The 16,407-nt window shown below is 42.0% G+C and overlaps 1 protein-coding gene across 1 annotated transcript in view; it reads right to left on the reverse strand.

The window, feature by feature from the left end:
- BAG3 (BCL2-associated athanogene 3) overlaps nucleotides 1–250 on the reverse strand; it is a 17,319-nt gene extending 17,069 nt beyond the window's left edge. Inside the window, exon 1 of the mRNA XM_010564972.1 lies at nucleotides 143–250. Coding sequence (XP_010563274.1) covers nucleotides 143–250 — 108 coding nt within the window. The remainder of the gene's footprint in view (nucleotides 1–142) is intronic.
- Nucleotides 251–16,407: the final 16,157 nt, after the last annotated feature.

A 16,407-nucleotide genomic window follows, 5' to 3' on the forward strand; every position in this document is an offset into this window, starting at 1 on the left:
GCCGCCCCGAGAGCTGCAGCCCGGCGGGGGTGGCGGGCGGCACCGGGGACGAACGAACCCGGTGGGTTCGCTTTGCAGGAGCTCGGCGGGGCAGCGCTTAGCGCAGGCTGCGGGAACACGCGTAGGACAGTAAATAACGTACAACACGGAGCTGCTGCACTGCTCCGGCCGGTCCCTGCTGCAGCTCCGAGTCTGGTGCCTCGGAGCCTGCATGTCGGGCAAGCGGTGGCCGTGGAGAATCCACAGCCATCCCGCACCCTCGAGGGTCCTTTGGCAGGGGCACGATCGCCCCTTAACTCCTGCCGACTGCCCGGGGTAGCGAGCAAAAGCCCACAGCTCCTCCCAAAAGCTCCTTGCCGCGTGACTGGCAATTCGGGGTTAGAGTTGGCAAGTAACAAAAATAACGTTTCTTCCCGAACAAGGGTGTGAGCAGGCATTGTACTCCAGATTCAACTAGTTTGAACCTTCTCAGCTCTTTGCAAACACGTGTCTCAGTCCTCAGTTTTGCCTAGAAATAAATCGGAAGGCAAAGAATGTGTCTGTGAGCCTTAAAATCGTCTCTTTCTTCCCGGGTGCTGTATCACCGTGTCACGCACTCAGTGTGTTTAGTTGGAGGTAACTGTACTTCACAATTACACCACTCGTCATCTGACAGTCACACGAACGGCCACAGATCCCTGTTGATAGTTACTTTAAGTAGAAGAGTGAATGCACAGTGTCCCTCAAATGCAGACGTTACCTGCTGCAAAACTATTTGCTTCAAAGAATTCCAGGTATGCATTCCTCAGAGATAGATGCTCATTACCCAAGTATCTCTTACTTCAGAAAAACCTTCCTGTTCACAGTCCTGGGGACAGTCAGGATCTCCTCCCACTTGGGGCAGGATCAAAGATCTCTCGATACAGCTTGACACTGATAGCCATTCATCTTTTGACAGAGTGGGTTTTGTTTATTACGCTGACAAACCTAACAATTGCTCAAACTTTCTCCTCCATTCTTGCAGCTCTTCCATCCTGCACATCCCTCACCTTCAGAACCACACTGTGGTCCATCACAGACCCGGTTTTATCTGTCCTCATTGTGGCGTGCCTTTGACTCATAACTATTGTAAATGGATCATTTTTTTCCCACAGCATTTACTTTCAGATGTCTGTATCATCATCACCATTACTGACTTAACCTATTTCCGACAGCAACAAGTCACATACCTGGCGCATCTCACTCAGTCCTGGACTGTGGTGCCTATCCCTGGACACATCTCCTCCCTCTGCTACCTCTCATGCTCTCTCAGTGACATAAGACCTCTGCTCAGCCACACTACTGTCAGCAGTTGCCTCAAAAGATGTAACAGCAGAGATTTATTCTGCTTCCAATCTGTAGAGATCTGCAGAGGAATTTCACTCTCTGTCTCGTAACAGAAAGGCATGCTTAGACCATATGTTCTCTGTAGCATATGCCAGAGTCTTTGCCAAATCAACAAAAGCAGCTGATTCAGACACAGGGGACACAGATGTTAAAAGGTCTTGCAGGAAAATTACTTCTGTAAGTTGAGGAAGTGATACAGATGGGGTTTGTAGCTGCAGCTGACAGCTAACCGTATACGCAGCAGAGGTAATGAATAAGGTCAGCAAGTAGGTGAAAAAATAATAAAAGAAAAATTCAAAGGGGTATCTAACAGGCTTAAGTTAGATAGCTTTGTGAGGGCACGCCCTGCTAAGAAACGGAGGGGATTATATTTCACAGAAATTAGCATGGGCTAGTGGTTCAGGATTCACTTGAGCTGCTGCAGGAAAGAAACCCATGGCTGTACAAGCATCCAGCTGGAGAGAGAGCAGTCTGGGCTGAGAAGGAAGAGCATTTTAGGGATTGAATTTAGTTGGCTAGACCTCATGCTTTTTCTGTTAATTGAATTGTCTTCCTTGACAAGTAGGTTTTAGCCTGGTTTCTTGTGAAGGTGAAAGGACTCCCAGCGAGGTAGGTTATGTGGGATGGCAGTACAGGGATTCACTTTTTGTTCTCTTGTACCGTGCTGTCACTGGGCCATAACTGCAACCCTGAGGCGATATGGCTTCTAGTTTATATTGTCATTAGCCATGTTTCAGATCAGAATGATTTATGCAAATGTTCATGTAAGGAAGACTGCCAAGCAAAAATCTTGGGTTCAGGAAAATTTGTTATTAAGATAAGTAAATCTCTGTAGTGTCTGACTAATCTCAGACGAGACTCCAGGCTCAAGGTCTATATATTCCATTTCAGAACAGAAAACAATCAAGAAGCATTTGCTATTTTTTGTCTTCTTCATATAGGTGCAAACACGGCACTCCTGACTTCAGGTGCCTATCTGCACAGTGCTTTGCACACCCAGGAGTGCCAGTCTAAGGATTTGTGTCAGGGTGTTCCAATACAACTAGAAACTGTGTAATTGTAGCCACCCAGAGTTAATAAATTCTACAGGGTCTTCACGTGTTTCTTTGTCTTGAAAATGGGCTGATTCTAGGTAAAGCAGCTAGAAAATTTTTAGGCTTGTATGCACAACTGGATTTCCAAGGACTAACCCAGGACCCCAAATCAAAGCAAAGCGATTCCTTCCTCAAGCCATCAGTTGCATCATTTCTCAATTTTGACCTTAGAAATGCAGAGAGAATTGGCCTCAGCTTCTGAGTTACGTGATGGCCTGTGGTTACTTGAGTCTGTAGGTACGGCTACTTTCCAGAAACCTCAGGACAGCGTTAATACACTAGACAGAGTATGGACCACCCTGGGGAGTCACTGCATGCTGCCACATCTCCCTTGGTGGATGGATCAGGAAATGTCTGCAGAGGTGATCTGCTTCATCCATGGTTCACACAAGGTCTCTGGTTACACATCTGTCCGAGATGGTCGAGCATGTGTGTGTGGCCTGTTCTGCTGCAAATAGCTCCCTCCTAGATGCTCTAGCTCAGGTTGTCCGAAGCAGCACTGTTGTAACAATAAAATTGTTATTTGCTGTATAAACAAGTAGATATCCCTGTTGTGTGAGGAAACAACATGTCTTGCGGTAAGCTCTAATAGGCTTTCTGCCTCCTGAGTACCCGTGGCAATTTAGCAGATCACCTGTACAGAAAAGGCACTGTTAATCAGTACTGCGAGTTAAAACATTTGTTCTGGATCAGGCATTGTAGAAAGCTGTTATTGATGAACCTGTGGGTAAGTGATGCATATGGCATATGTCTAGTGCTGTATTTCTAAGCAGGCATCAGCCCAAGTTCTGTGCTGGATGCATTTAAGGTTGAGTCATATGAAAGCTCTGTTAATAAATGCAGCAAGCACGCAGGCTTTCTCAATCTTCAGCTTCGAGAGACATGATGAATTTGACCAGCATGATTTCCATCACCTGGTGTTTCACCCAAATCCAGAGTATCAATACTAAATAGCTCAGAACTTCACTGTTTGCATTTTGAATATCCTGCTCCAGGTGCACGAACCATTTCAGCTAAAAGCAAAAAGGTCTCGGCTAAGGATTCTCTGCTAACTGTAACTGGAGACGTACAGATGTTTGGCTTCACAGTTTGTTCAGAATTGTGGACTTCTTTGCACCAACAGTACAAAAAAAGAGCCACTGATAGAATTGAGCCCCATATTTCAGAAAATTAAAGATGCAAAGTGATTGATAATCTTGTACTAATCTGCCATTTTTGCTACAGACCACTTTTGACTTGATTTTCTGTGTTCGTTTGCTACACAATTTAGTGTAACTGCCACTGAAGTAGATAGCCATCCACAAATGATCTGTACATCCACACTGCTGTGCTGGTGCAGACATTGTATGGTTCATAGAGCTTGATCATGTCATCTGCTTATTGGAGTTACAGTAATAATATGCAAATTATTTGATAGATAAATATAGTTCCTACGAACTTTAATAGAAAATGCAAAACATTAATGAGAAAATGGAGTGATAAGTATACTGTCTGAATGGAGAAAAGCTTTTTAAATGTACCTGTTGCAATCACAGTGCAACTACACTAATCTGGGCGTTTACAAAGCACATACCCAGATTTCCAAATCTCAGATTTTTGGAACCTGAAAAAGACTCCAGAAGCTAATTCCAGTATAAACAATTCTTTTTTTTCCTTTTGCCTTTTTATTTCCACCTGGAATGCAACCTGCCTTAAATCAGGAAGTGAATCTGGCTGTGAACACAGCGAAAACAGCTTTAATGTCTGTGATCTGTATGCGGAGAAAGCAAAATTCAATCCAGAACATAGACAACTTGGATTTTTAGAGCTCCTTATTTTCCTAATATGTTATGAATGGCATATGTAAGCTAAATTAATATTTACAAAATAGGCGTTGTTAGTTGACCATTCCCTGTTCTTCCTGAGTCAGTCAGACAGAAGCCTAAGGATACAGCTCTTTGGTGTAAGAGCTGTCTGGGTCTAGCCAGGGAGGAGGATAACCTTGCCTTACTTCTTTAGAAATCAGGAGAATGACTCAGAGTCCATCTCAGCCGGCTTTTTTAATTGCTGCAGTGGTCATTACCCATTAGTATTTACAGGCCTCCACCTAGTGGATAAACTGCTCTTCTGTAGTCCGGGCTGCAAGGACCCAAATGTACCTTGGGACATCTCGGTTACTTTTTCAAGGTTTACTAGCAAATCTCGGTCCAAAAAAGAACAATTTCCAGAGCTGAGTGTGACCAGTGGCAGGCATGGTACAGAGGCCGGGAAAAACAACTGAAAAGGGAACTTGAAAACCCTCTTTCATGAGTAACTTGATCCCTTTATAAGCAGTAGCAGAATATGGCACATGTGGAAGCAGAAGTATTTCTCCAGTTTCTGTGGGTACTGCAAGTGATTTAACGATATCAGTGCTCTGTCCCTAATCATCCATTCAAAATATTTTTATTCCCTTGAATTGAAGAAGCGGATGCACAGCTGATAGCATCTCTGTCTCTCTGCCTGGCACACTGAAGTCTCAAAGGAAACAGCAGACTAAGAGGGAAGAGAAAAAAATGCACGTCCTTTAGTCTGTGCTTCTTCTGGCTCTCCTTCTTGGAGCAGCATCTGCCTGGGAATTCAGCTTTGGAAGTGCTAGCATTTCCTAGCCATACAAAGAGCTCTTTGGGTCCCTGCCAGGAATGCAAGCCCTCCACTTCTAGGAGTGTAGTTGGCTGCTCAAGGCTGGCTCACTGATAAGAGCAGTTGAGAAGAGTTGGAAAAAGCATCAGTGCCTCCCCCCTGCTTTCTCTTGGGAGCTGCTTCCAGCTGAGCTCTCACTCCAGGCCCCCACCAAAGCTACACTAAGGCTGCACTACCATTATTACTATTTACCTACGTAGGAAATCCATCATTCAGACGTCTGACAATTCTATCAGCAGGATGGGCAGATGTGAGGTGGAGAGCTTCTGGACAGCGTTACTAGTTGCATCAGCTATCTGATCAACGTAGACATTTACACATCTACTCAATGCTTCAAACAAGTGAGCAGGTAAAACTAAAACTCCTGGGTGGCACAGAATGTACATGTTATTTTAATGGAGAACATTACCTTGTCTCTGCTGAGCTTTGAACTAGCCAAGAAGTCAGGACAAATCTTCACTTGCACAATAACCTTCAGAAGATGAAGTTCTATAGAAAACCATGCTTATAGGTAGACTCGTGAAAAAGTGAGTTTTGTCATGGTGTATTTTAATACAGAGTCTTTAGCAGTAAGGAAATCCGAGCAGAAAATCTTAGTCTGCATACTCCTGAAAAAAACAAAACAACATTCAGAGGAGGCATTTATAAAATTCTCCTGATCAGAGGAGTGGATCCTTCTCATTATAATCACTTTCCTCTAATTCCTTGCTAATGGAGTTGGGTAAACATCCCATCTCTAGCAGTGGCTCCGACTCATGTTCATAAGTGAATTTGGGTAGGATGGCTCGGTGATTACTGCTGATACCTCTCAGCTTTGTCTCCTGCAGCAGCCTATCCCTGCAACAGGGACACAGAATGAAACATCTCCACTACGCTGCAGTCCACAACCTGCAGATTAATTTGAACTGTCACTAATTTCCTTCTTAAATTAGAACAGAGGACTGTAATCTGTAGCTCTTGATCACATATTATCTTCTTCTGCCATCCCTGGTCAAGGGTCAGTAATGCCTGACAGGGCAGAGAGGTAGGAAATCTGTGACTCCACTTCTGCTCAACTGGCTGAGTCAGAACTGCATCTCCAGAGTTTCAGAGGAAGACTGAAACCTGGATAATGCATAAAACCTATAGTTCATTGCAGCGGTAGGGGAATACTTTCCAAACTTAATCAATTTTCTGAAACAGAAGATCAGATGATGCTTATCTTAGTTGGCAGAACTGCTGTTATTATAAATGGTGATAACAATCTTTCCCCCCCCTAAATTCTGGTCTGCAGTAGCTAAAAAGATTGTTCCCAATCTTTAGCTCGTTTTAACCAGAACAAGGCTGTTTTCTTTCCCAGCGTTTATATTTCTAAATAGTCCAGAGCACTGGAAAACTAGATTTTTATTTCTAAGTGCATATTGCAAATTTTCTTGTATCTTTCTATATTCTCATATTTTATTTTATTTTATTTTGGGCTGAGCATCATCTATTCCGTATTCTTTTGTGGCTTAAATATCACCTCTATTAAAAAAATTACAGACAGTGCAAAACACAAAACCAGTGGATCTGATTTCCAGAGGGTTATGCTGGCATGGAAAGATCCTTGCTAAGCTTTAGGACAGCACAGCCCTCCTTTTGTTCCCTGGTGCTGGGAATGTGGCCTGGAAGTCAGCTGGAGAAGATCACTTCCAACCTTCAGCAAACCCTGAGGTGCCAAAATAGTCTGCCTTGGCAAGGTGAGCGAGCCAGAGAACAAGTCTGCTGCCCTGGTCTCTCCTTCCGTCCCACAAAACCTTTTGAGATTTCTTAATTGTTGGTGATCTTCATTGAGAAGGAAATCTTTACTTTTTTTGTCTTTGTGTAGAAAAATCAGAATATCATCCCAGAATAATCCCATGCTTAGGGCAGTCACTGGATTGTGATTCAAGTCTCTTGGCTCTTACCCAAATCAAAGACTTTAACCTTTATTTCTTACAGCCCAGTTGAACTCTATACCACGAGATCATTGCATGTGCTTTTTCTGTCTTTTCTCATCTGAAAATTTTACTATCAAAGCTTGTAGTCCTGACAAGTTTGGTTTCAAGGAGTCAGCAGGTTCTGATGAGAAAGCTGGTTGGGTTTTGGGTTTTTTTTTTAATTCCTTAGACCATTTTGAATAGCTTCTTTTTCTTTTTCTTTTTTAGCCTGGTCCCAGCAAAAAGGTGTTTATGAAATTCTGCTGCCTGTCTGTCAGTCACTCCTTTGAATCCATGGCCACTTTCACATAAATTTGAGCAGGAAGAACAGTTCAAAAGCAACTGCATCCCAATAAACTCCATGGAAATCAACAGCTGGGCAGAGGGGAGAAACTTATGCGAACATCTCCTGCAAAGGAAAGATGAGTAGAAGCCAGCTGCTCAACAGCTGGCCGCTGGCTAATCAGCATGGGCATAGCCCCGTCATGCAGTGTGGTATTTTTGCTCAATGGAGATGTTAACAGGAGCTTGGGAGAGGAAGAGACTAGAAATGACCAAATAATCCTTCTCATGATAAACTCAAGCACAGCCATATTTTTAATGTTAATGGTGTTTGTAAAGGTTATCTCCTGTAAGAAGCTGAGTGTGCTCCATGTGTATGTGTTTGATGAGTTTCTTTTCAAGACATCAAAACATGGAAATATATGCAAAAAGTTAGCTCCTTATCTGCATTTGTTGAGGTCCATCCTGAATTAGGTACAAGTTTTTGCTCTTAAAATCATGTATTAAGCCTTTAGTCTCCACTACTTTAATCAACAGGAGCAGAACCAAGTTCTGAGACTGAAGTTCTGCATGTTTCACCACACTTTTTAGCTCCGCATCTTCACTGGGAGCAATGCCAAGTCTTAAATCCAGGAAGAACTTGCAAGAGTGGGAACTGAGCACGCAAAGTTTGTAGCAATATCAAGCAGGCAGCAAGACTCAGTAGAGTAATAAACAGTTTAAAAGATAGACTTGCATGACTGAGCCCTTGTACCGAATACAAACTTACTGTGGGATACTGTAAGCTAGTAGTGTCTAGACAAATATATCTTACATAGTTTTCTTTCTTCTCTAACATGAATGCAGCTAGAAGATTTCTGCGGTGGGTTGACCCTGGCAATTGGCACCTGCTGTTCTTCAACTTGCAGCCTTTTGCTGTATTTTCTCTCCCCTATCCAGCTGAGGAGGGGAGTGATAGAACGACTTTGGTGGGCACCTGGCATCCAGCCAGGGTCAACCCACCACGATTTCCAAAAATAAAATACATTAAGAGAATTTCAGGTTACAGGTTTACACACTCACTAGTCAAAGAATATCCAGGTGAATTTTGCATGGAATCCCTATCCTGTTTTTATAATACATAGTTGTCTGTGCACATGGTTCCTCTTTTTGCCTGTTCCAGGACTAAAGTCTCAGAAACAAACACGGTGTATTCATGTGACAGGAAATTATGTTTTAACTGCACAATCAATGAGAGTGTAAAGAAGACGCAGGAACCTAGTATAATATTCTTGTTCATCATCAGTTATCATAATTAAACAAAAATGTTGAGTGATTACAAAATATGCATAATGGACACAAATATATTTTTTAAAAAATTAAGTCTTATGTCAGTAGTGTGGAATAACATCTCTTTTGGTTCTGAAGAGGCAAATAAAGGCATATCTTACACAGTTCTGCATGCTGGTTTTGGTACAATGAACTCTTGAACTGCAAGAACCAAAGCCTGGGGTAACTGTGATAAGCAGATTTAAGAAAATCATTATGTAGTCCAGGTGGTGGGAAATTTTCAACAGATTGAAGTTATAGCAACTATGTGTTTTATAGTTTGATCTGGAAGAATAATGTAACAGCTGTCAGTACATCTGGCAAGAATTTGTTGAAACTTAAGTCCTGTAACTTCATGTTCAGTGAAGCCCTGAGTGAAAAAGAGTTATCGGAATTGGCTCCTCTGGTTAAGATTACCAGAGTTGCAGACAAACAAAAGGGACATTGGGACCTGGTCCATCTTCCATTCACTGCTCATCAAGCAGATGCCTTCTGTTAAGATGTCCAGGGAATCATATTCTCTCAGATTATTTTTGCTCAGCTTACTGACAGAAATGAAGATGCTGTGAATATCCTAGCTTTTGAAAGCAGCTCCAGTTAAGACAGAGATACCGTCTTCAAAGTTTATTTTTGTTAGCTTCAGGAAAGCAAAACTGTATCAGTCTGTGTATTTAGCTCACTGATTTTGTCAGATCACATTTTGCTCCTGTTAGCCCTGTGGGATCACATCCAATGTTTTTTCAGAATTTAGACTATGATCAAATAGGAACAGTGTGACATAACAGCAGGTTTTATCTTATTTTAGGATACATGTGTGTTTTGTTGTTGCAAAATAGGAGTTGACAAATAGATGACAAATTCTGGATGGCATTTGAACTAAACTTTCATTAAGCTGGCAGCGTCTTTATGTTTATTTTTGGTGGAATGACCTTTTGATGTGTAAAGGCCCTAGATGCTTTCTGATTAAGTTATACTTCCACATGAGAAACACTTTCAGCTCAGAGGAATTACGTGGGAACAATTGATGAAGATATCGTCTGCTTTCTCACGGCCTCCTGCTCAAATTGTAAGATAAGTAGGGGGGACAACACATTTATCTGAAACATGAAGCTGAAATGTCATTTGCTTTTTCTTAGTTGTGGTTCCTAGTGCTGTTTGTCATTACAACCAGATGTTTTAGAAGAGTTGATGGGGTCGATGAGCTACATGAAAACACAGAACTGACTCTCCTGGTTTTGACCTGTAGGTAAGATTTCTTCCTCTTAGAAAAAGGTAACAGATGTTAAAAGAACATTTCAGTGCAGCTAAAATAAATGAGCATTTAAATGCAGCAAACCGAGCCTTCTTTGTGTTTTCTCATTTTTTTAATTTTTAATAGTTTGACTGTTCTGTTTCCATTTACTTATGCATTACTGTTAATTAGTTTACATTGCTCAGCTCCCATCTTGACCTAGCTCTGGTCTCCTACCTGTCTGCTGTGAGGGTATGTCTGTATGTGTGTGCTTAGCAGCTGCAAAATTCAAATAACTCAGACTATTAGCCCTGTCTCCTTGCAAATGTCAACCTTTCAGCTAAGTCGGATAAAACATAAATACATTTCATTTAGATGAAGCATCATGTTTTTGGGGGAGAAATTAAAAAAAAACACAAACCCAAGGTCAAGAGTGGAAAGCATATTCTCAGGACATGATTTACCTTCAGGCTTCTTTCCTGGTTGTATTCCATAATTCTGTGCTAAGTCCCAGTTAGCTCACAGGAGTCTCACCAGTCTGACCAAGGGCTGGGTAACAGTCATGAGGAAACCCCTGAATTTTGCCCCAGGTGTTTCTATTACATATCTGAAAGCTTCCATATTTGAAGAGTTATTTTAAGTCTCACTTCACCTGCTGTTCTTTGGAAGGATAATTTGATCCGTAAAGGAAGACAAATTAAAGGAATTAGATTTAAAAGAGGCTGGATGTCAAGACTAACCCTTTTGCTGTTGAAGTGAGGATGACGGAGAGGAAGAAAAGACTGTATTTAAGTCTTGTTTCCTTCCCCCTGCTTCTCAGCAGGGCTTTGACCTGACCGTCCTGCATCTTACAGAGTCATTGCTGCTCTGTGTTGTGCTGGACAAGAGTAGCCCCTCAAAGACGCTCTCACAAACTGTGCCTCAGATTTCTCCCCTCCTGCCCTGTACCTTCCTTCTTGCTTCTGGGGAAGCAGCGGTGCCAGAGGCTGCACTGGCTTCTGCCTCCTGGGGTGTCCCTATTCCTAATTCCACGTTGCCCTCCCAGGGTAACTTGCACTACCTTCCAGGTAGACCTCCAGCGGTCTAAGGCAATGATTAGGAACTCGAACCTTTGTTGTGTCTGGATTTCCTCCATAAATCTGTAAAATGCAGGTTCTGTAGAATAAAAAAAAAAAAAAATTAAAAAGTGTTTTGATTTTAGAGCTGAGGTGAAGACAAGTTAGCAAACCATCTCTGCAAAACTTCACTGCCACAGTACAGCTCCCAGACTTGCTGTATGTAATTAAGAATAAGGTATGCAAGCTAACAAGTTCTATTAGATAAGCTGCTCTGACAAAGAGATAAATCAAGAGGCTAGCCCAAAACTATTCCTTTGCTAGAGTCTATAGTTAGCAAAAACTGTTTGCAGGGAATGTTGTTGTGACTTCAGCTGCCCACTGGAATAAGTAGAGTGGTGCTGGAAAAGAGAGATAACTGGGTGACCACAGATTATAAATGTTGTCTTAATTTCTCATTTAACTCCTTTGTCATTTGATAACTTCGTAATTTCATTCCTAATGCTTCCTGCCATCTTTGTGAGTCATAGGTGTGTTGAAACAGAGGGCTGCTGACTTGGAGCATCTGAGAGACTTTGTTTGCCGGCGGTTTCAGATGAGAATTGCTGTATCTTACTTGAAAATATCACTGGTTTGTCAGGAGATGGGAGATATTAAATTTCTCTATAGACTTAAGTTTCTGTTTTCCATTTATCATACAAATTTAACAAAATACAAATTTGTTGAAGGTTCTTGTTATTAAGGAACACTTCATAAAAAAAGCAGTAAAGCAGCACTTTAGAGAGGCAAAACACCACATAAATGTTAAGTGTTATCTCTCCTTAAATGGTACATGCAGCTGTTTGAAAAAGTGTCTTGCACAATCAAGAAGTGTCCTCAAGCCTCTCTACATCAGTAGAGAAAACTGACCAAGTAGAGCTGAAAAGCCGATCCTTTCAGCACAGTGCAAGGTCAACTGTCTTGATTGTGTTTGTCTGAAAATCAGATCCACTTATTTTGACCGCATTCTCAGGTAATAAAGCAGCTATGAGGTATCATTTAGCTCCCATTACGCTCTGTCCAGATGGACTGTCAAAACCTCTTGCTTAAGCAAAAATAAACTTTTAACTCTGACAAGTGGGATCTAGCACCTGTGGTCGATACTCTGACATTGATTTTTAAATAGATGTCCTGGTTTCAGCTGGGATAGAGTTAATTTTCTTCCTAGTAGCTGGTATAGTGTTATGTTTTGGGTTCAATATGAGAAGAATGCTGATAACACCCTGATGTTTTCAGTTGTTTCTAAGCAGTGCTTAGACTAAGTAAAGGATTTTTCAGCTTATAATGCCCAGCCAGCAAGAAGGCTGGAGAGACACAAGGAGTTGGGAGGGGACACAGCCAGGACAGCTGAGCCAAACTGGCCAAAGGGATATTCCATACCATGTGACATCATGCCCAGTACATAAACTGGGGGGAGTTGGCCTGGGGAGGATCGCTGCTCGGGAACTGACTGGGCACCGGTTGGCGGGTGGTGAGCAATTGCATTGTGCATCACTTATATATTCCAATCCTTTTTTTATTATTATTGTCATTTTAATATTGTTATCATTATCATTATTAGTTTCTTCCTTTCTGTATATTCTAATTCTTTTATCATCATTGTCATTATTATTGTTGTTGTTATAATTTTCCCTTCCTTTTCTGTCCTATTAAACTGTATTTATCTCAACCCACAGATTTTAGGGTTTTTTTCCGATTCTCTCCCCCATCCCACTGGTGTGGGGGGAGAGTGAGCGAATGGCTGCGTGATATTCAGCTGCCTGCTGGGTTAAACCATGACAATCAGTCAGCCTGAACAATTTTTACACAAGGATCTTCAAGGAATGGGCTGAAGTTTCTCATCCTGTAATACTCACAATAAATTCTGGAAGAGTAGGGAAATTCCGGAAAATCGATTAAACACAAATATTGTGTCAAAATTCAAAAAAGAAAGGAAAAAAAATGATTCCTGTAACTTTAACCAGCTCTAAATAAATTAACCAAAAAGCCACTTAGGATTCAGTGCCTAAAAAGCAGTTGTATGGAACAAAAGCCTAGTCAATAGTTCTTACGGCATTTTTTAAGGAGATTGCTGCTTTGGTTGATAAAAATATCTGCAGACATAAAATGGGCCATTGTACTTAATGAATTATTGTCTTTCGATAACACTAAATGACATTCTGTGTAGCAAATTAGAGCTATAGAAAGGCATCAAGGTACATATCGAACAGATTAAGACATGCTAATTAACAAATCTCAAAAAGGTACTTGTTAATGGGAAAACATAATTGCATAGCAGTGTTTCCAGAGAAGTTCTCCTGGGATCAGTGTTATCCAACCCTTTGAATACTGCAAATCTGTCCGTCTTTAAACCTAGTAGAAAAACTTAGCTTTCAGTACTTTGAGAAGTATCTTTCACTTAGCTTTCAGAATCTTTGAGATTTCTAAGTCAGTGTATAATTGTTTTATAAAGAAGTGCTTCACTCCTTGGATGTTGATGTAATTAAATCTACACCCACTTTTTGTCTACAAGTTGCAGGGACCTCACGTACCTCTGAAACTGAAACAAACCTTAGTTGCTTTTTAAACTCATGTCAAGAATACAATTTTTGTGTCAGCTGATGTTCCATTTTGTAGTAAATTGCCCAGCCATTTCCTCAACCTTGTTCTCAGCTTTGGTGAATGTTTTCTGCAACACCCTGGACTGGTGTAAGGAACCAATGCTGGGTTCCTGCCAAAGGCCTCTTTGGTTTCATGGATAGAAACACGTGATGTGGTTTAAGAAACTTCTTAAGTATTTTTTGTGGTCCTTCATTTTGGAGTCGTTTAGCACAAATTATCTCTGTTATCAGCTCTTCATACTGTTCCCAGACTCTCAAATGACTAACAAAATAAAATAGAAGCACCAGTGCTGTAAGTTTTGATTAATACAATCTGGGAAGCTTGAATTCAGGAAATAATTTTCCCTGCATTTAAAACAAATATTTTTCATTGCCACATTAAACAAAAATATGTGCACTGTCAATGACTTGGCAGTTACGACAGTGATGCACATTATTGATGCTAGTCAGTAATGGGCACCATAACGCACTTCTGTCTCACAGCACCTCATCTGCCACACTGCATCGTCTTTTGTAGCTATAAGCACTGGAACCTTTCATAACACTCAGAGAGTGCCTGTGATTTACTGCCTATAGGCCAAATAACCAAAGACGTGAAATAAATGATTTCACTTGTTGATCTGGAGAAAGAGAGATATATATATATGAAAAAATCCATATATCTAGACATATATATCTTCTGACACAACCTTTCTCACTTGCTACTTTTTAAAAAGTTTCCCAGGCAATGCTGGGGGAAAAAAAAAAGAGAAAAACAAGGTTTAAAAGCATGACATGAGGATAGTTTGTATGAAACTTTATTAAAGCTCTAGTGCAACATTTTTTTAAGGGAAGAGGGGAATAACATTTAGTGTTGTTTTAACTTTTTTGGAGACAGTTGGTCATTCTGCATATGGCAGAACATTTAAAATATTTTGGTAATACAATCTTTACATGTCTCTGAAAGAGAAGATGACCGTTTTACATTGCTGCTGTAAATGAAGTGTCTCTTCTCAGAGCAGTATATGGAATTAACTTATTTGTATAGATGTGTACTCTAGTTTCATTCACTTTTTTAGCCCACGGACTTTCCCAGGAAGCATTGCTAATCCCCATACACTGCACCAAGACTTCAGTCTGCCAGGTATGGATCACACAGATCCAGCAGCAATTTCATGGGACCTACAGAACAGTGCAAACTCCTGCTGTGCTGTTGGTTAATTTGCAGCTCCCCGTGCAGGCACTCCTGAATGCCATGCAGATGGTTTGCATCAGGAGTCAGTTTTGTTTGTGCTAGGGAAATATGTGGTTTATATCAGGTCTCAGACTCGGGCACATGCAGGGCACTGTGCAGGCCACTTCAAAGTGATACGCAGCTGGCGTTTGGCCCCGCCACCGGTACCCACCACCTCTCTCCCTGTTGTTTGTGCCTCCTTCCACTGCCGTTGCCGGTGGCAGTATCTGACAAAAAAGTGTTTGATCCCTGCTGGATACGCAATTCTTTATATGTGGATCTTTGGCTATTCAAAACCCATGGTTAGAGTATTCCAGCCATTCCTTACTTATTCAATCTTCTGTGGTTTTAATGCATTTTAAAAAGTTACTTAAGCCACCTATATCTGCATCTATGAGCTAGAATAGCTTCTTCCAGAAATATATGCCTGGCAACAGTCTTGCGTGTTTAAGTTAAAGATAGGAAAACATTACTGTGTGAGCAGCAGGCATGAAAATATCTAGTTTGATAAGTATATATGCGGTTTTCTCCATGATGTTACTATTTTGGAAGAGGGAGAGTATTTAAGAGTACTTGAATATTCAATATCTATACAAATTGAATTTCTTCCAGAGTAAGAGTGCTGTGATTACTCTGCAGTAACTGCGCGTGAGGATGCTCGTACTCCGCCTATGCAGAGCTATTCTGATCCATTTCCTCACTGACAATTCCTAACTTAACTTCTCACTAGATAAGTTACCATAAAAATTCTTCTATTAAACCTTTTTTTTTTGTAGTGAGAACAGTTTAACGACGTTAGCAAGGATTTTTATGTTTGATGTAAAAAGGAGAGCGCTTCCAGGAGAAGGGTTTCCAGAAACCATTGCTCGATGCCTCTGTTGAAATTGCTGACGAAGGATGATAATGCACAAGCCTTCTTCCTTCCAAACTTCTCTGAGACATCGTCACGGCTCCGTTGTCGTTTGTCCCGAGTCCCAGTCGCAGGCACCGAGTTCTGCTCTGTGATACCACCCCTGTTCGGGGTTCAAAGCGCTAATTAACGCCGCTTTCTTCTGTGCCTACGACAGAGGTTGGTTCCACGGTCCCAAATAACAGCGCCCTACAGCATTGCTTCCTGCAAAACACCTCATTACGGTGTACGTGGCACGGAACGAGGCAGACGGGCCTCCTTCCCCATCGTCTCTGCTCTTGGTGACCCCCTTGAGCACTGCGCATCTCCTACCGATCGCAGCCTTTCCAAGCGGTCCCGTACTTACGCGCGGCGGTGTCTGAAGACGGGCAGGCCGCGTTACCGCCAGCCTGTGGGCACGGTACGTGAAACCGTGACCTCCGCTCGCCAACGCGACGCGCGGTAGTAACACGTTCCGGTAGAAACCGGGCTCCCCTTAGGCAAACAGGCGGCAACGCGATGAACAATTACCGGCTGGGCCCCCCGAGGTGTACCAGACCCCTTTTTTTTTATTTTTCGTCATTTATGCACACACTACCGCCGCACTTCAGCGCAGCCTCGCTCCGTCGGCCCCCAACAGAAACCCCCGGGGGCCCGTGGTTCGCCACAGGCTTTCCCCAACTGCTCCTGAAGGCCGAGGGCCGCCGGCACCCCCGCGGGGGGGACCGGGCCC

The sequence above is a fragment of the Haliaeetus leucocephalus genome, unplaced genomic scaffold (assembly GCF_000737465.1).
Source record: "Haliaeetus leucocephalus isolate CR32 unplaced genomic scaffold, Haliaeetus_leucocephalus-4.0 Scaffold184, whole genome shotgun sequence".
In the NCBI taxonomy this organism is placed as follows: domain Eukaryota; kingdom Metazoa; phylum Chordata; class Aves; order Accipitriformes; family Accipitridae; genus Haliaeetus; species Haliaeetus leucocephalus.